General features: G+C 48.6%; 1 protein-coding gene and 1 pseudogene across 3 annotated transcripts; one reads left to right on the plus strand and one right to left on the minus strand.

Moving 5' to 3' along the window:
• The first annotated feature begins 279 nt into the window (after positions 1-279).
• Positions 280-17887, plus strand: STAT2 (signal transducer and activator of transcription 2). 3 transcript variants are annotated; one of them, XM_045789854.2, is made up of 24 exons: positions 280-386; positions 2294-2508; positions 2660-2813; positions 3161-3256; positions 3431-3520; positions 3612-3687; positions 4114-4199; positions 4361-4509; positions 10936-11094; positions 11199-11291; positions 11542-11601; positions 11989-12009; positions 12222-12315; positions 12466-12513; positions 12592-12675; positions 12835-12933; positions 13036-13171; positions 13294-13346; positions 13473-13567; positions 14106-14242; positions 14421-14603; positions 14829-14886; positions 15970-16289; positions 16574-17887. In XM_045789854.2, the coding sequence occupies exons 2-24, from the start codon at positions 2378-2380 to the stop codon at positions 16714-16716; spliced, it is 2565 nt and encodes an 854-aa protein (XP_045645810.2). In that variant the 5' UTR covers positions 280-386; positions 2294-2377; the 3' UTR covers positions 16717-17887. The 3 variants fall into 3 exon arrangements, with proteins under 3 accessions (XP_045645810.2, XP_045645811.2, XP_045645812.2); XM_045789855.2 differs by having other exon boundaries at positions 290-386; positions 2365-2508; XM_045789856.2 differs by having other exon boundaries at positions 290-386; positions 2365-2508; positions 4132-4199.
• LOC123787287 (large ribosomal subunit protein eL6 pseudogene) lies at positions 6927-8017 on the minus strand (annotated as a pseudogene).
• Positions 17888-18325: the final 438 nt, after the last annotated feature.

The following is an 18325-nucleotide window of genomic DNA, read 5'->3' on the forward strand; positions in this document are numbered from 1 at the left end:
TACAGTGCCCTGGGCTAATCTCGGTTTCGTTCCTACGGCGCGGGTTCTCGGAAATCAGATGTTACAGTCCCGGGCTATTCCATTAATCGGACTCCTCCCTCCGCGGACATGGTAGTTGAGGATCCCACCAATCGCTGGGGCTGGAGGTGTGGTTTCGGCGCTTGAATGGCAGCCAGCGTCGGGGTTGCCAGGCAGCGAATGGCGAGCTCCCGGGTTCAGCCGTCCGCCCCAGCCCGTCAGCTACAAGGGGCGGATCCGAGGGGCGGGCCGAAGCCGAGGGGCGGGCCGAAGCCGAGGGCGGAGCGCGAGCGCGGGTGCAGGAGGTCTTGCGGCCGGAAGCCTTACCCTGAGCCGCTGGAGAGAACGGGGATTGAGACCCTAACCAGGTACGGGCCCAGAGGGGGCGCGCGGGGGTCTGGGTGCAGGCGCGAGTTCCTACCTGGGAAAGACGGCAGGCCCCGGGGGTATGTCCCGTAGTGGTAGACTTCGTCCCCAGCTGTCGCCTGCTGCATAACCGAATCTCCCCATCCAGCCCAGCTCTCCAACCCATCTTCCCAAGTCTCCGGCAGCCTACGATAGCTACTTAGCCAATGCGTTTACCTTCCGGTCTGTCTTAATTTTGATTCTCACCAAAAAAAAAACAAGAAAAAAAACGGTGTCTACAGGTAGATACGATTTTACTTCATTGTTATGTTAAGAAGTATAAGGGACAGGGGCGCCTGGGTAGCGCAGTCGTTAAGCGTCTGCCTTCGGCTCAGGGTGTGATCCCGTTGTTTTGGGATCGAGTCCCACATCGGGCTCCTCCGCTGGGAGCCTGTTTCTTCCTCTCCCACTCCCCTGCTATGTTCCCTCTGTCGCTGGCTGTCTCTCTGTCACATAAATAAATAAAATCTTAAAAAAAAAAGTATAAGGGACAGAAAGGTGAAACTATTGGCCTGAGGTCACATACAAAATGCAATTCTTTTCCGAAAAGCAGATTGAGCACAAAATATATACCTAAGAGAGTGAGGGATAGCTGGAAAAAAACGTAAGTGTTACAGCCTTTAACCCTCGTGTTTGGGATCTGTTTGGAAAGACCATGGTTTTTGTTGTTTTGCTTTTTTATATTTAAACCTCAGGATTAACCTGCCCACCTTGCTCTTTTAATACTAGCCGAGATTCGTTCTTTGAGAAGTGGGGCGTCTCCTTTGTGTTTTTTTGTTTTTGTTTTTTTTAAGCAGTACAGGTGCATAGTTTAAAAAGCTAAGCACTAGTAAGAGGATTAAAATGAAAAATAGGAGCTCCTGACCAGTCCTTTCCTCCCCGTCTTTCTACTTCAAAGAAGTAGAAAAACATGTCATGATTATTCATACTGGTGGAAGAGAATCTCTCCCACCCCAGGCATTTTTCTTTCATTTGTAATAAGATCATGTGACCTTTTTTAGACCACAGATGTATGTAAATAACTCTTTTCTGTTAGGTTCAGGCTGCAGCAAGAATAAGTTTTGATTTCCTAAACAGACAGATGGCAGGGGGTGGGGAAAGAGAGGAAGAAAGATTCTTCGCCCAGCCTCCTTGGTGACAGGCAAAAATGAGTTTTGAGTGAAATTTCACGGTGAAAAAACAAACACCTTTGCTTTCTTTGCCCAACCCCTCCCCAGTGGGGAAAAAAAAAGACATTTCCGGGTCTTTCACAAATTTGGTATTCTACCTGAAGAATCAGAGGTCAATAGAGGTCTTAAAAGTATCCCAGTCTTAGGGATTGAGTGACCCCTTGCACGGGATTTAAATATCTAGAATGGAGTTCCTCCTTCCTATATGGAGAGCAGATTATAAGGTATACCAATCTCAAAAGAGGTGTCAGCCCTTGATAAAGCTTTGGGGCTGGCAGGGATCATGCTGAAATAAATATTTATCACCCACTTATGATCTTGAAATGCTCCAGCATAAGTGAATACAAACACAAACAAATCTAAGATAAATTCATTGAGGGCGATAGATGAAACAAAGATGGTGGAAATGTTTAGTGAAGCTGAGTGATGGGTACATGGATGATTCTTGTACTAGTCACATTACTTGGTGTGTGTTTGAAAATTATCATTAAAACAAAAAGGCCCATATATTGGCGCTCTTAGATAGTACTCTCTGGAAGAAAGTGAACCAAACTAATAATACTGGTTACCTGTGGAGAGAAGGGGAGGGGACCAAGATTGGGAGTGGGGTCAGTGTAGCTTTAATTTGTGTGTGTGTGTGTGTGTGTGTGTGTGTGTTTGTATTTTTTTCTTACCTGTATAATTAAAAATTTTTATTGTAGTGATAAACAATCATGAGACTGTAGATGATTTAGTCCAGCAAAATTTCTGGTTGGGAACCTACATCCTTCAGACTCAGATCCCAAATGGCGCAGTGGGAGATGTTGCAGAATCTCAGCAGCCCATTTCAGGACCGGCTGCACCAGCTGTACTCAGATAGCCTCCTGCCAATGGACATTCGACAGTGCTTAGCTGTCTGGATTGAAGACCAGAACTGGTGAGTGCCTCAGGAAGTTGGGTGTGGGTGGGATGAGGAAAGTAGTTTCTTCTGAGCCCCCAGGATCCTGGAGACACCAAGGGCAGGGAGGGGTTAGAAGGCCTCAAAAGACAGTAGCAACCCTGCAGAGATGCTAATCCCTGGTCCCCAGGCAGGAGGCTGCACTGGGCAATGATGATTCCAAGGCTACCGTGCTGTTCTTCCACTTCTTGGACCAACTGAACAACGAGTGTGGCCGCTGCAGCCAGGACCCCGATCTCTTGTTACTACAGCACAACTTGCGAAAATTCTCTCGGGACATTCAGGTACTTGGAGGAGCCAGGAATAGTCAAAAAGCTGAATAGAAAGGGAACTGAGCGTAGAGGAGTATGGTTTAGGTTATGGAACAGGACCTGGAGAGGTGAAGGGGTGGGGGCAGATCTGGGGAAAGGGAGGACGAGGTCTGGACTTGGGGGATCACTGGCAGAGAGAAAGGCAAAGTCTAGATGACCCTGTTGGGGAGAGGCTGGGTTCTGGGGTACCATGGTGAAGAGGGGAAGGGCTAGGGACTCCGAAGGGGGGGGAAGAGCTGGGGTCACTGGTGGGGAAGGTCTGGAGGGCTAGATCATTGAAGACAGTTGAGTTCAATCAGTTCTTTCTCTTCCTACTGCAGGCCTTTCCCCAGGGCCCTACCCAATTAGCTGAGATGATCTTTAATCTCCTTCTGGAAGAAAAAAGAATTCTGATCCAGGCCCAGAGGGCTCAGTTGGTAAGAACAATTTGTAGTGATTTTGAAAGCTCCTGGAGTAGAGAGTGACTGTGGAAAGGACTCAGGAAGTTTGTCTCAGAACAGGATCCCCCCACATCCTGTGACATAATTGCAGGCCTGGATTTCAGGGATGAAAGGTCAGAATTGAAATGTGCTCAGAGTCTCTTATTTCAGGAGCAAGGAGAGCCAGCCCTCGAAGCACCCGTAGAGAGCCAGCAGCATGAGATTGAGTCCCGGATACTGGAATTAAAGACTATGATGGAGGTTAGTGGATGTGGAAAGAGTCAGGGTGGGTAGGGCTCAGCCTGCCGCCTCCCACAGAAGCAGCCTCATCTTGGTCTTATCCCCCGTACAGACGCTGGTGAAATCCATCTCCCAGCTGAAAGACCAGCAGGATGTCTTCTGCTTCCGGTATAAGACCCAGGCCCAAGGTAGGAAGCAAGCACACCAAGGAGTGGGAGAAAGACAGGTGCCTGCTAGGAGGCCAAGGGTGGAAGAGAGGAGAAGTGACAAGCCCCCGTAAGCAGTAATCTCTGGCTGCTACGCTGCGCTGGCTACAGTCCCGCTGCCATGCAAAGCTAAAAGTGCCAGCGTGTGATGGAGGTTGAGCTGGAGATGTGGCTGAGGGACAGCTGCTGTGTGTTGGGGGAGATGCATGGAAAACTGGCTTAGCAGATTGAGTGGGCTTTTGGTGCCAGCATGACCATTCAGAATTTGCCCGAGGGGCCAGAGGTGCCTCTGCTTTGCTTGGTTCCCCTTCTCCCTTCAAACTTCCCCCCACCTGACTCTGACTGAGGTCCTGGTCAGGATGGAAAGGGAAGGAGCCCTAGGTCTGAGCTCCTACTTCTGCCATCCAGTGAAGACACTCTCTTTAGACCCCCATCAGACGAGACAGCGGCAGCTGCTGCAGGAGACTCTCAATGAACTGGACAGAAGGAGAAAGGTGGGAGGCAGACAGAGGGAGTGGGCAGCAGGGAACTGGGGAAGATGAGGGATGCGGGGGCCCTGGCCTCTTAGCCCTGGCTACTTTGTCTCTTCCTCCCCAGTTGGGTGGTGGAGGGTGATGATGAGAAGTGCTCACCACTCACTTTATGTCTTTCTTAGGAGGTGCTGGACGCCACCAAAGCCTTGCTAGGCCAATTAACAACCCTCGTTGAGCTACTGCTGCCCAAGTTGGAGGAATGGAAAGTCCAGCAGCAGAAAGCCTGCATTGGAGCCCCTCTGGATGCAGGGTTGGAACAGCTGGAGAAGTGGTAAGGGGCACCTCCCGCCCAGCCCTGTCCCAGCCACCCCGCTGTGCTTTGTAAGTTGTAAACTGTGAATTGTAATGAATTTTCTCATTCCTGCAATGAATTGCCTCTCCAGGCAAGAGCTATTGCTGTCCTTGCTCTCTGCTCCCAAAATGATCCCAGCTCCCTCCCTTGACCTGACTACAGTGACTCTCTCTTCATTCTTACCACGCAGGGAACCCAAAGCCCAGTCTTGGCTTAGGTGAAAGGAATGGATTAATCCACAAGGTGGTTTCTCCTTCCTTTTTAATCATCCAAGAAATAAATAAATATATATATATTTAAGATTTATTTATTTATTTTAGAGAGGGAATGGGGGGGGAGGGACAGAGGGAGAGGGAGAGAGAATCATTAAGCAGATTCCCCACTGAGTATGGAGCCCGACACAGGGCTAGATCCCAGGACCCTGAGATGATGATATGAGCCGAGATCCAAGCCAGCCGCTTAGCCAGCTGAGCTACCCAGGTGCCCCTCTACTTTTTTTTTTTTTTTAACTGTAATGACTATAATGTCGGAAAAAAAGAATGACCATTACCTATTATCTTACTACCCAGATGTAGCTACTGTAATACACAAAAATTGAATTGTATTTTTGTGCTCTTTTGAGAACTGTGGTTTTTGCTTTCTAACTTGGCAGTGTATTACAGTATTTAGCCATGTCATTTATTTTTATTTGTTTATTTTTAAAAATTTTTTAAAGGATTTTAGTATTTGAGAGAGAGAGAGAGTGCATGAGCAGGGGTGGGAGGAGCAGAGGGAGGGAGAGAAGCAGACTCCCCACTGAGCAGGGAGCCCTATGTGGGGCTCGATCCCAGGACCCCTGGGATCATGACCCAAGCCAAAGGCAGAGCTTAACTGACTGAGCCACCCAGGCACCCATATTTATTTATTTTTTTAAATAAGACAGGCTGATGTTTCTTTTTTTTTAAGACTTTATTTATTTATTAAGTAAACTCTACACCTGACGTTGGGCTCAAACTCGCCACCGCGAGATCGAGAGTCACGTGCTGTACCACCGGAGCTAGCCAGGCACCCCTGCCCATGTTTTGGGGTTTGTTTAAGTAGGCTCCAAGCCCAGCATGAACCCAGTGTGGGGCTTGAACTCACGACCCTGAGATCAAGACCTGAGCTGAAATAAGAGTCAGCGCTTAACCAGCTGAGCCACCCAGGTGTCCCATACGCATGTTATTTTTAATGGTTGCTTCATAGTTCCCTATATGGAGGTAACATAAGTTAGTTAATGAGCTCCTATTTTTGGACATTTAGGTTTTTTAATTTCTTGCTATTTTTTTAGTAAGCTCTTTTATATTAATTTTTTTGTAATGTGGAGAAAGTAACTAGTATGTCTTTCAATACTTAGAATACCTACTGTTTTAAATATTTTCTAATGAGAAAATTCAATATAATTTATTAAAAATGGGGGTGCCTGGCTGGTTCAGTTGGTAGAGCATGCAACTCTTAATCTTGGGGTCATGAGTTCAAGCCCCATATTGGGGGTAGAGTTTACTTTTTTAAAAAATAAATCATATTTTAAAAAGTAAATTATTGGGGTGCCTGGGTGGCTCAGTCAGTTAATCATCTGCCTTCAGCTCAGGTCCTGGGATTGCGCCCTGTGTCGGCCTCCCTGCTCCACGGGGAGTCTGCTTCTCCCTCTCCCTCTGCTGCTCCCCCTGCTTGTACTCTCTCTCCCCCCCTCTCTCTGTCTCTGTCAAATAAATAAATAAAAATCTTAAAAATAAATAAATAAATAAAAAGTAAGCTATTAAGAATGAATCACAACAACGTTCAGGTAAATTGAAAACCGGTCTATAGGGCTTAGTCACCGAATCACTATTTAAATTGCAGTTGCAAACATATCCATCATTTGTATTAGCAAACTATGACCTACTAGTGATATCTTGCTACTTTTAATTTTTAAATTTTTTTCTGGTTTTTTTTTTTTTTTTTTTTTTAGTTCCAGGTTAGTTAACATAGTTTCAGGAGTAGAAGTCAGGTATTCATCACTTACATACAACACCCAGTGCTCATCACAACAAATGTCCTCCTTAGTGCCCATCACCCAGTTAGCCCCTCTCCCCGCCCACCTCCCCTCCAGCAACCCTCAGTTTGTTCTCTATCATTTAAGAGTCTGTTTTCTGGTATGCCTCTATCTGTTTCGTTTCTTAAGTTCCACACATGAGTGAAATCACATGGTATTTGTCGGTCTCTGACTGACTTATCTCGCTTAGCATACTACCCTCTGGCTCCATCCACGTCATTGCAAATGGCAAGACTATTCTTTTTATGGCTGAGAATTCCATTGTATATATTCAACAAATACTTCAGGGAGTTTTTTTCCCCCAAGTTTTGTATTTCCTTTCTTTCTTTTTTTGGGGGGGGTGGAATGGGTCAGTTATTAGGTTCTTTGTAAGAAGTGTAGAACACCAGGTTGTGAGGGTAAACTCCATTTGTGGGAGAAAACACGGAGCGGAGGTAGCCCTGAAGCTGAGGAACAGCTTTGAGTTTTGGCAGAATTCGCGAGTGCACAGCTTTCTGATCAACCTTGCTGTACTCTGTAATCTCACATTTCTCTTTCTCCCTGTCAAAGACCTTCCCAGTGTCTGGGTTTACATCACTTCTTCTAGAAATAAGCATCAGTGAGATGCTTGGGAGTTTTCACACTGCTGATAGCAATTTTTGTGGAGGTGGGAATGACAGATTTCTGGTGTGTTCTTCATAGAGGAACTCAACTGAGGACCAGAGGTCCAGTCACAAGTAGCAAGCCACTGCTCAGATGCTTCAGGAAAACCATTCTCTTGCCTCTATGGTGCCCAGTGAGGTTGATCACAGTGGTGCCAGGAGAGGCACCTGGGTGGCCCAGTCAGTTAAGTGTCTGCCTTCCGCTCAGATCATGATCTCAGGGTCCTGGGATCGAGCCCTGCATGGGGTTCCCTGCTCAGCTTCTCCTTCTTCCTCTCCCTCTGCCCTTCTCCCTGCTCATGCTCTCTCTCTCTCTCTCAGGTAAATAAATAAAATCTTATTTTTTAAAAAATGGTGCCAGGGGTGACGCTAGCTTGCAGTTTTCTCACATGCCGACTGAGAGGGTTTTCTTTCCTCTGTGGCTCAATAGCTTTCAGGCCACATCTTCAGTAGGATAATACCTAGACATTTTGTGAAGTTTAACCACTCATGTACCTTGTCACCACCAGCTTATTTTGTGACAGTAGCAAGAACTTTCTCCTTTTTCTTTTCAACTCTGGGTTTAGCTGCTGAATACTTCCCGTTGTACGTGGCCTTTGTGGAATACGTAGCCGATGGGAAATATCTGCCAATCCCTCCGACTAGGACAGGGTTTTGGCGGCAGTGGGGCTTCCCTTTCTTTGGCATTTTAGCCTTGAGGTTGCCCTTCTTAATCTTGCCCCGAGCATCAGCCTTCTTGATTCCAGGTTTCTTCTCCTTAGTGTCCGGTTTCTCAGCTTTTTTCACCCACCATCTTGCAAGATGGGATTGGATTTTTTTTTAAGTTTATTTATTTTTTATTTAAACAATCTCTGCACCTAATGTGGGGCTCAAACTCACAACCCTGGGATCAAGAATTGTGGGCTCATCTGACTGAGCCAGCTGGGTGCCCCGCTTTCTTGCTATTTTAAACAGTGCTGCAGTAAATATCCTCATAGCTACATCTTTATTTACATCGCTCATTATTTCTGTGATAGAAATTCTCAGAAGTGGTATTCCTGGGTTAAAGGATATACCTTTTCTTTTTGGTGGTGTTACTGTGTTTCATTGTTTGTTTTGTTTTTATTTTTTTTAAGATTTTATTTATTTATTTGTCAGAGAGAGCGAGCACAAGCAGGGGGAGCAGCAGGCAGAGGGAGAAGCAGGCTCCCCTCTGAGCAAGGAACCCATGTGGGACTCGATCCCAGGACCCTGGGGTCATGACCTGAGCTGAAGGCAGACTCTTAACCAGCTGAGCCATCCAGGCATCCCTTGTTTTGTTTTTAAAGATTTTATTTATTTATTTATTTATTTATTTATTTATTTATTTATTTGAGAGGGTATGAGGGGGGAGGGAGGAAGGGGCAGAGGGAGAGGGCAAGAAGCAGACTCCCCACTGAGCATAGAGCCCAACATGGGGCTCCATCCCCGGACCCTGAGATCGTGACCTGAGCCAAAATCAGTCGGTTAAGCATCCAACTCTTGCTTTGGGGCAGGTCATGGTCTTGGGGTCATGGGATTGAACCCTGTGGGGGGTTGCCCACTCAGTGTGGAGTCTGCTTGAGATTCTTTCCCCCTCCTTTTCTCTCCCCCTCTTCTCCCCACCGCCACTCTCCCTCTCTCTAAAATAAATAAATAAAATCTTTAAGGGGTGCCTGGGTGGCACAGCGGTTAAGCATCTGCCTTCGGCTCAGGGCGTGATCCCAGCGTTTGGGATCGAGCCCCACATCAGGCTCCTCCGCTCGGAGCCTGCTTCTTCCTCTCCCACTCCCCCTGCTTGTGTTCCCTCTCTCGCTGGCTGTCTCTCTATGTCAGATTAATAAAAATAAAATAAAATAAAATAAAATCTTTAAAAAAAAAAGAAAGCTTTATTAATTTTTCTGATTATAAATATGTGTCCCAATTGGAAAAAGAAAATTCAGACAACCTAAAAGAAAGTAAAAACTGCCCATCTGCATAACCTGATCATGCAGGGGTACTCATTAGGGCTTTTGAATACATTTTTTTAGATTTTCCCTATGCATATACATAAATATACATCTATACATCTATTTTAAAGATTTTAAGTAATTGCTACACCCAACATGGGGCTCGAACTTACAACCCTAAGATCAAGAGTCACATGTTCCACTGACTGAGCCAGCTGGGCGCCCCAAATGTATACTTTATCTTTTTAAAAAAGATTTTATTTATTTATTTGAGAGCGAGAGCGAGAGAGCACAAGCAGGGGGAGCAGGAGAGGAAGAGGGAGAAGCAGACTCCCCACTGAGCAGGGAGCCCGATGTGGGACTCGATCCCAGGACTCCAGGATTATGGCCTGAGCTGAAAGCAGACGCTTAACTGACTTAGCTGCCCCGGTACCCCTATACATTTATTTTAAACAGAAGTCATATATGTACTGTCTTGTGATTTTTAAAAATTTAATATTTTGGGATATTTTTTCCAAGTTAAAAATTTGAGCCTGGGGCTGGCTGGCTCAGTTTGTGGAGTGTGTGACTCTTGATCTCAGGGTTGTGAGTTTGAGCTCTACGCTGGGTGTAGAGATGACTTAAATAAATGAATAAACTTAAAAACAGTTGAGTCTATATGATTATTTTTAATAGTTGCTGTTTGATTATTTCCTTAGGACACAGCTTAGAAATGGAATACTGCGGGGGCACCGGGGTGGCTGTGTCCAACTCTTGATCTCAGCTCAGGTCTTGATCTCAGGGTTGTGAGTTCAAGGCCCATGTTGGGCTCCATGCTGGGCGTGGAGCCTACTTTAAAAAAAAAAAAAAGGAATACTGCAAATTGTGTGCATGTTTTTTGAGGCTTTTTAAAAGATAGTTCCAAATTGCTATCCCAGTCTATTTGCTGATATGTACTATGATTGGCTTCCTGTCACCACATTGCCTATTTTTTTTTTTTTAAAGATTTTATTTATTTATTCGACAGAGAGAGAGAGACAGCCAGCGAGAGAGGGAACACAAGCAGGGGGAGTGGGAGAGGAAGAAGCAGGCTCACAGCAGAAGAGCCTGACGTGGGACTCGATCCCAGAACTCCGGGATCACGCCCTGAGCCGAAGGCAGAGGCCCAACCGCTGTGCCACCCAGGCGCCCCCACATTGCCTATTATTATTACTTTTGGTTACAGAGACAGTAAAGGACAGAAGTTAAAAGTGTTATGGCTGGCTCAGTCGGAAGGGCATGTGACTCTCAATCTCGGGGTCGTGAGTTCGAGCCCCACGCTGGGTGTGGAGCCTACTTAAAAAACTACGGATTGTGCAGCCAGGCTACCCGGATCAGCTACGGCTCACTCCATACTGGGTCTGTGACCTGAAGCGAGTCACTTAACCTTTCTCTACTTGAGTTTAATTATCTGTAAAATGGGGCTAATCATCGTAGCTACCTCACAGGGTTGTTATGAGGATTAAATACATTAAGTACTTGGAATAATAGTACATACTAAGCATTATATGAAAAGTAGCTTCATTATAGAAATAAATCTTTCACCAGTTTTATCTGCAAAAGTGGCTTTGATTTTTATTTCTTGGATTATGAGTCATGTTGCATAATCTTGCGTATGCTTCTGGGTTCTTTTTTTGTCCCAATCAGTTCTGCCTCTACATGCGAAGTTAAAGGGGAGCTTCTGGCGCTTGCCGGGGGCACCGGGAAACTCATCAGTTCTCTCTCTCTCTGGAATCCTGTCACCCAGGTTCACAGCCGGAGCCAGGCTGCTGTTTCACCTGCGTCAGCTGTTGAAGGAGCTGGAGGGACTGAGTCGCCTGGTTAGCTATAAGGATGACCCTCTGACCACCGGGGTGGACCTGCGGAAGGCCCAGGTCACGGAGTTGCTACAGCACCTGCTCCAGAGGTCTAGAAGCCAGGGCAGGCCCTCCCGGGAGGGAAGGAGAGAGCAAGAAGAGCCATTCCTACAGGGACTGAGCTATATATTCTCTCTGCCCTCTCTCTCTGCAGGGCCTTTGTGGTAGAAACCCAGCCCTGCATGCCCCAAATTCCCCATCGACCCCTCATCCTCAAGACTGGGAGCAAGTTCATTGTCCAAGCAAGGTTGGCATTTCAGAACTCATCCCTGCTTCCTTTTTCCAGTCCTGGTACTACGGTTTGCTCTCTGGCTTTACAGATCTTTCCGCTCCTGTCTTCTCTCTTTTCTCCTCCACCCACCCACCTCTTCTTCTTCTTCTTCTCCCCCCCCCCCCACCTACCTCTTCTAATCTCTTACCTTTGCTTTTGCAAACATCTGATCTATCCAGGAGATTGAGGCTGAGCGCTTTCCGCTATCCACCCCCCTTCTCCCTAGGCTGCTCGTGAGACTCCAGGAAGGCAATGAGTCACTAACGGCAGAAGTCTCCATTGACAGGTAAGCTGGGGCCCATGCGGCCACAGGGTGGCCGGGCACGGGCTGCTGGGGCTGAGGAGACACACACTCTTCAGCATAGGGCCTTGGGGCTGTGTCCTTACCCCTCCATTCCTACCTCAGAAGTAATAACTCCTCGATTTTGTTGAGCACTATATGACATGCAGTTTGTCAAGTGCTCATTTGTCATGGGAGCCCCGTGAGTTAGCTATCATCAGTGCACCATTCAAATGAAGAAACAAGCCCAGAGAGATTGTGTCTCTTGTGCAAGGCCACATGGCTAGTGAGCACAGATCTGGGTTTGAACCCAGGTCTGTGTGATCCTAAAGACTAAATTCCTAACTTCTACACTATTGTGCTTCCCAATGATTTTTTTTAATGTCTTTTCAGGAATCCTCCTCAGTCACAAGGGTAGGTGTCTGACAAGGGTGCTGCAAACATTTGTGCACTGCATGGCCTGCATGACCACACGGGGGCGCAGACGAGGAGGTTGATTTGGTTGGGGTATGGATGAAGGGAGAAGGGGAGGTCTGAAATGAAGTGGAAATTTTGTTGTTTTTGCTGCTGAGTTGTGAGAGTAACTCTGTTCCTATTCTCCATATATCTTCTTCCTCCTGGAATAGCTTCCGGAAGTTCAACATTCTAACCTCAAACCAGAAAACTTTGACCCCCGAGAAGGGGCAGAGTCAGGGCTTAATTTGGGACTTCGGCTATCTGGTAAGAAGGGCTAGTAGCTTAAGCTTCTGGTCCAATGGAACAGGCTGAGGGAAGTTCCCAGGCCTTGGGAAGTCTTGAGGTAAAATAGGGGGTTCCAGGGACCCTGGGGTCCCCACTCTGGCATTTTTCTCTCCTTCTCTCAACTCACAGACTCTAGTGGAGCAACGTTCAGGTGGCTCAGGAAAGGGCTGCAATAAGGTGAGGCCTGGACAGAGGATTGGGGGTGGGAGGAACTGGCCAAAGGGCCCTCTGACCGTGTGTCTTCGGCCATCCTAGGGAATGCTGGGCGTGACAGAGGAGCTGCACATCATCAGCATTACGGTCAACTACACCTACCAGGGTCTGAAGCAGGAGCTGAAAGTGAGTGCAAATGGAGGGCAGGGGGAGATGAAGCAGCTTTGGCAGAAGGCATTAAGGAGGGGTTAAATAGAAGCCTCTCAGTGTGGGAAGTTCTCCCCCTTTGCCCCTGTCAAAGCTGGAAACGTCACGTCCCTCCTCTGACTCCTGTTTTCTCTTCAGACGGACACCCTCCCTGTGGTGATTATATCTAACATGAGCCAAGTCTCCATTGCCTGGGCCTCGGTTCTTTGGTTCAATCTGCTTAGCTCAAACCCCCAGGTAGGAGGTGGGGCCGACAGTGAAGGATGCCCAGGAGGGGTGTGGAAGCTTGATATAAGGGCACTCCTTCTGAGCCGCTCTGCCCTCTTCCCACCCTTGCAGAATCAGCAGTTCTTCTCCAGCCCCCCCAAGGCCCCCTGGAGCTTGCTGGGCCCTGCTCTCAGTTGGCAGTTCTCCTCCTACGTTGGCCGAGGCCTTGACCCAGACCAGCTGAGCATGCTGAGGAACAAGCTGTTTGGTACAGACCTCCTTTCCTCTCAGCCTTTCCCTGGCCGTCATCTCCCCAGCCCTCCGTCCTTTCTATTCCAGGGACCCTGGCCTTGCCTCCTTCCATTATCTGAACTGTCTCTCTGCCCGCAGGGCAGAACTCTAGGACTGAGGGTGCATCGTTATCCTGGGCTGACTTCACTAAGGTAACTCCCTGCATCCCTTGCGGCTAGATCTAGCCCCTATGCAAACGCTAGTCCTTCCCCTCCATACTCCTTCTGCTCACTTCGGGCAACTCCACATTTCTTCGCGCGTTTCCATTCCTCCTGCAGCGAGAGAGCCCTCCTGGCAAGCTACCATTCTGGACATGGTTAGACAAAATTCTGGAGCTGGTGCATGACCACCTGAAGGATCTCTGGAATGATGGGTAAGGCCTTGGTCAGCCTCCCTCTCCCCACCCCTACCTTTCTGCCTTTCTGGGCTTGAGAGCGGACCCCGTACGCCCTCATGTGGCAGAAAGGGAGAGAGCAAACACTGGTGCGAGGTTGCAAGGTCACAGCCTCCCATTTGCGAAAATAGCCCTAGCCCACGTGTGTCCGGCATCTGCCGTGCTCCAGAGCCTCTGGGCGCTCTTTATGAATGCTGTCGTGTAATCCTTACAGCCACGCTGAGTCGCAGAGAGGTGAAAGAATTCACCCAATGGGCACAGTTGGGATTCAAACCCAGGCCTGTCTGACTGCAGGCCTGTGCTCCCCCCACGACACTGCCTGCTCAGTGGTACAGCCGTTGCCTCTTACAAGGTGCTTTTTGGCTGTGTGACCTCGCTGACGCCTCGTCCTCCTCCAGCTCTGGAAGGTGGACACTGTCCGTACGATGAAGTGACTAGGCCGAGAGAAGCAGGCCGTGCCGTACAGGCGGGAGAGCAGGGAGGCAGGGCAGCCTCGCAGCAGCTCTCGGTGTTTCAGACGCATCATGGGCTTTGTGAGCCGGAGCCAGGAGCGCAAGCTGCTGAAGAAGACCATCTCCGGCACCTTCCTGCTGCGCTTCAGCGAGACGTCGGAGGGAGGCATTACCTGCTCCTGGGTGGAACACCAGGACGATGGTCAGCTGCTCCGCCCAGACGCTCCCCCAGCCTGTCCTCCCTGTCCCTCGGCCGGCCCTTGGCTTCCCTGGCTCTGTCCCGAACCTCGCCGCGGGCTTGGGGTTGGACAGCCAGGGCGGGGACGTCCCAGGCCCAGCCTCTTCTTTCAGGCCTGCCTGTTCCCACGTCCATTCTACAGATAGGGTGCTCATCTACTCTGTGCAGCCCTTCACCAAGGAAGTGCTGCAGTCTCTCCCGCTGACCAAAATCATTCGCCACTACCAGCTGCTCACGGACGAGAACATCCCCGAGAACCCACTGTGCTTCCTCTACCCCCGGATACCCCGGGATGAGGCTTTCGGGCACTACTACCAGGAGAAAGGTGAGAATCCTTGACATATGTCACCGGAAGATGGCAGGGATTCTACAAATCCGACTCCTTTCTTCCAGACGTGGAAAAACCGATAGCCAGAGAAGTGAAAAGATTTGTGCCTGGGATACTGCTCGTTAGTAGGGAGACCTGATTATCAGGACCATTTGCACGAGGGGTCCTTGGGTACACGTCCAGCCCACTGACCTCCCTGTCCTCCTGCATATGTGCCCACAGTTAACCTCGAGGAACGGAGGAAGTACCTGAAACATAAGCTCATTGTGGTCTCTAACAGGTGAGAGATGCATTTTTCGCCCACCCTCCCTAACTCTTGTTGGCTGATGTACTGACCCAAACCTGCTCGCGTCACCTCGCCGGCCTTCTCTCCTGCTGACCCATACTCTGCAGCCTCTAGGCCTTTTTTCTGGTTCAGCTAGCCTCTTTCCTCTCTAGCGTTCTGCTGCCATCCTTAGGTTGCTAATCCACGGGGCCTCCCTGCTAATAATCATCATAATCACTGACGGTCATGGGCGTCTGCATGAAGCATGGTACTAGACATTTTTTTTAAGAACAGATTTTTTCATTTTATTGAATTCTTTTGAGAACCCATCCAAGTAAGTGATAACAGCCACATTTAATACAAGTTTATTATATGGCAGGTATGGGGCTAAGTGTTTGTGTTTAGTTTCTTATTTTTCGAATCTCCATAATAGTCCCGTGAGGCTGACTTGGGTATGACTCTTTTTTAGCCGCAGAAGCGGAGGTTCAGTGTGGTGAGGTGGCATGCCTGAGGCACACGGCTAATAAATGATCCAGGTCTGCCAGATTCCAAAGTCCTGCTTTTAACCATCCTCCTGCCTCTCGAGTGTTGTTAGGCGGTGGTGTTGCCGTTCCATCGATGCCATATCTGAGGCTCAGAAAGCTAAAGATGACCCAGCTAATAAACGATAGGAGGCAGACGCTGGCAAACCTGATTCCGAAGCCTGCACTCTTAAGCCCTCTGCTCTGTTCCCCCCTACTCTTCCTCCTCCTCCTCCTCCTTTCTTCTTTCTTCTATTTTCTTCTTCTTCGATTTTATTTATTTATTTTAGAGAGAAAGAGCAAGTGAGCGTGGGGCAGGAGGGTAGAGGGAGAGGCAGAGAGAAAATCTCAAGCAGACTCCCCACTGAGCGTGGAGCCTGCCTCGGGGTTCAGTCTCACAACCCCGAGATCCTGACCAGAGCCGAAATCAAGAGTCAGCTGCTTCACTGACTGAGCCAGCCACGCGCCCCCGCTCTGTTGCCTTGTAGCCTAGAGAGACAGTGTCTGCTTGCTCTGCCATTCCCCACTTCACCGAACCATCCAAGCCCTGCCCCTTTGTCTGTACTGCCGTATCCAGACAGGTCGATGAGCTGCAGCAACCACCGGACCTTAAGCTGGAGCCAGAAGCGGAGTCGTTTGAGCTGGAGTCAGGACTGGCCCCACTGCTACAGCTAGAGCCAGGCCTGGAGTTGGAGCCACTGCTGGAGGCAGGACTGAATCTGGGGCCAGCCCTGGAGCCCCTGCTGGAGCCCGCACTGGATGTGGCACAAAGAGTGTCAGAGCCAGACTTGGGACCAGAGCTGAAGCTGGAGCCTATTCTAGACCCCGCATCACAGGCAGTGCCAGAGCCAGATTTGCCCCATGATCTGAGACACTTGAACACCGAGGAAATGGAAAGTAAGTGATGAGATGGGGCTGGGGAAGAGAGGACACATTCCCTTTACCACCTGCCCTCCCTTACCTGTTATAGGCAAGGCCGAACGCTAAGCTCCGCATTGGAGGAAGGCTCATTTCTTTGTGATTCCTTTTATTAGGAACCACACATGCCTCCTCCTTCCCCGACCTAAGTGCCTCCTCAGGCCTTGTTCAGGCCTCCACTGCCATCCTGCCTCATTTTCCCTGCTGGGTTGGGAACTCCTTACCTAAGATCAGGGCCTGATTTCTTTCTTTGGACTACCTAGTCTTCAGAAACAGTATGAAGATTGAAGAAATCATGCCAAATGGTGACCCACTGTTTGCTGGACAGAACACCGTGGACGAGGCTTACGCTTTCCATCCCAGCCATTTCTGCACGGACGGACCCTTGATTCCTTCTGACTACTAGAAACGACGTTTCCTCTGTTCTTGCTGTATCTTCTGCCCTCCTACCCCGCACGTGATGTTGCTCTCCAAGGATGGAAAATCCATTCTAAGCTGGATAACTCTGGGTTTTGGAGTGGGAAAAAAAGGCGTACTATGGGTAAGGAAGGGGCCCCAGTGAATCAGAATAGATGTTAGCCATGGCTCTAACCAGGATCTTTGAGGCCAGCTGCTGTTTGGGGAGGTATAGGAGTTCTGAGGGTAGGCCAGTGCAGTTAGGAGGTACTGAGATGGCTCAGGCACTTGGAGTGGCTTCTTTCCAGTATGGGAGGATGTCAACATTTGAATAGTTGGTAAGGCTAACGTAGTGGTGCCCACTAGCACTGGCCATCAGTAGGGAACAGAGATGTGAGATAGGATTCCATTTCTCTCTTCTGGTTCTTTCATGTCTACAATAATCTTTTCCTTCCTTCTTCCCCTCACACCTGATTCAAGTCCTAAATTCCTTTGTTTCCTGCAGAGACTGAGAGCTTTCTGCTTCAGCCCACCATATGCAGCTCCCCTCAGAAGAAGGGAATAGGAGATAAGCCTCCTCTGCTTGCCAGTCTCCCCCATTGCCCCCCCAAGATGGCCACACCCATTCCTTCCCCTAAAATGATCCTGCCAGTCTAATATGCCTCTGTAGCTTTGCACAGTAATTTATTCTGTCTAGTCTCCACTTCCTCAGTGCTTAGGAGACGAATCACTCTTGGAGGCCAGGGATCGTCGGGTGGCTGAGAATTTAGAGATCACTTTTTATAGTATTAGATGGAATTTGGTATTTTCACAGAGGAAGAGAAGCCCTGGGTCTTAGATATTTCTCTGTTAAGATAACCATTCATTCTTTTGTACGATATATTGCTTATCTGAAAGAGTTTCTATTCCTTGGTTGTGGACCTGGGCAAAGACCAGGTTCCTGGAACTTAGAACCTTGAGCGTTTATCATGGGGCTCTGGACAACCTCACACATGAGTCATTCCCAGGGAGCCCCAGGACAACTGCCTTTGCTCTAAGATGTGTTTCTAGTATAACTTGAGATGTAATGAAAGGCCCTGAACATGTGGCTGTTTTCTGGCTGGTATGTTAGAGGAATAGTCCTGTTCAGAAAGAGGCCCTTCTGAGCAGAAGTGGCTAATAAACTTTGTGCTGATCTAGAAGTGTTTCTTCTCCGAACTTCTTCACTTCTCTGCTCACAAAGACTGACAATGTCCTTGGACACACCAGCAGGCCATGTAGGATCAAGGTCAGCAAATCGTGACCTATCTTCCAGCCACCCCAGTAGGCACCCTCTTGTAATGTTTTTCTTCTCACCCCCGTTTAGAACAGCTTTTCCTGTCCTTTAGATTCTTCTGCGGGACTGGGAGCCATATATGAGTTGAGGGGTATGGTGAGCAGTTCTGTAACTAGCCCATTGTCACTTGCCTGGTTGGTGACAAAGCCAAGATAAAAGCCTGGATCTGTTTGACTCCAATGCCCATGTGTTTTTAATGTTGTGACTATGGAGAAAAGGAAGGGGAATGACCACAGGAGCCTTCCCCTTCTCTTTATTTCAAAGGTAGTTGACCTCCCCTTGGGTAGTCAAACCGTCTGATGGG

This window comes from Ursus americanus, chromosome 17, assembly GCF_024610735.1.
Source record: "Ursus americanus isolate L20-20 chromosome 17, mUrsAme1.1.p, whole genome shotgun sequence".
NCBI lineage: Eukaryota > Metazoa > Chordata > Mammalia > Carnivora > Ursidae > Ursus > Ursus americanus.

Coding starts and splice junctions, on each gene's coding strand:
- STAT2 (XM_045789854.2), top strand. CDS start 2,378: ATGGCGCAGTGGGAGATGTTGCAGAATCTCAGCAGCCCATTTCAGGAC. Junction 11,602..11,988: donor GCAGAAGTCTCCATTGACAG/GTAAGCTGGGGC, acceptor ATGTCTTTTCAG/GAATCCTCCTCAGTCACAAG. Junction 13,568..14,105: donor AAGGATCTCTGGAATGATGG/GTAAGGCCTTGG, acceptor TCGGTGTTTCAG/ACGCATCATGGGCTTTGTGA.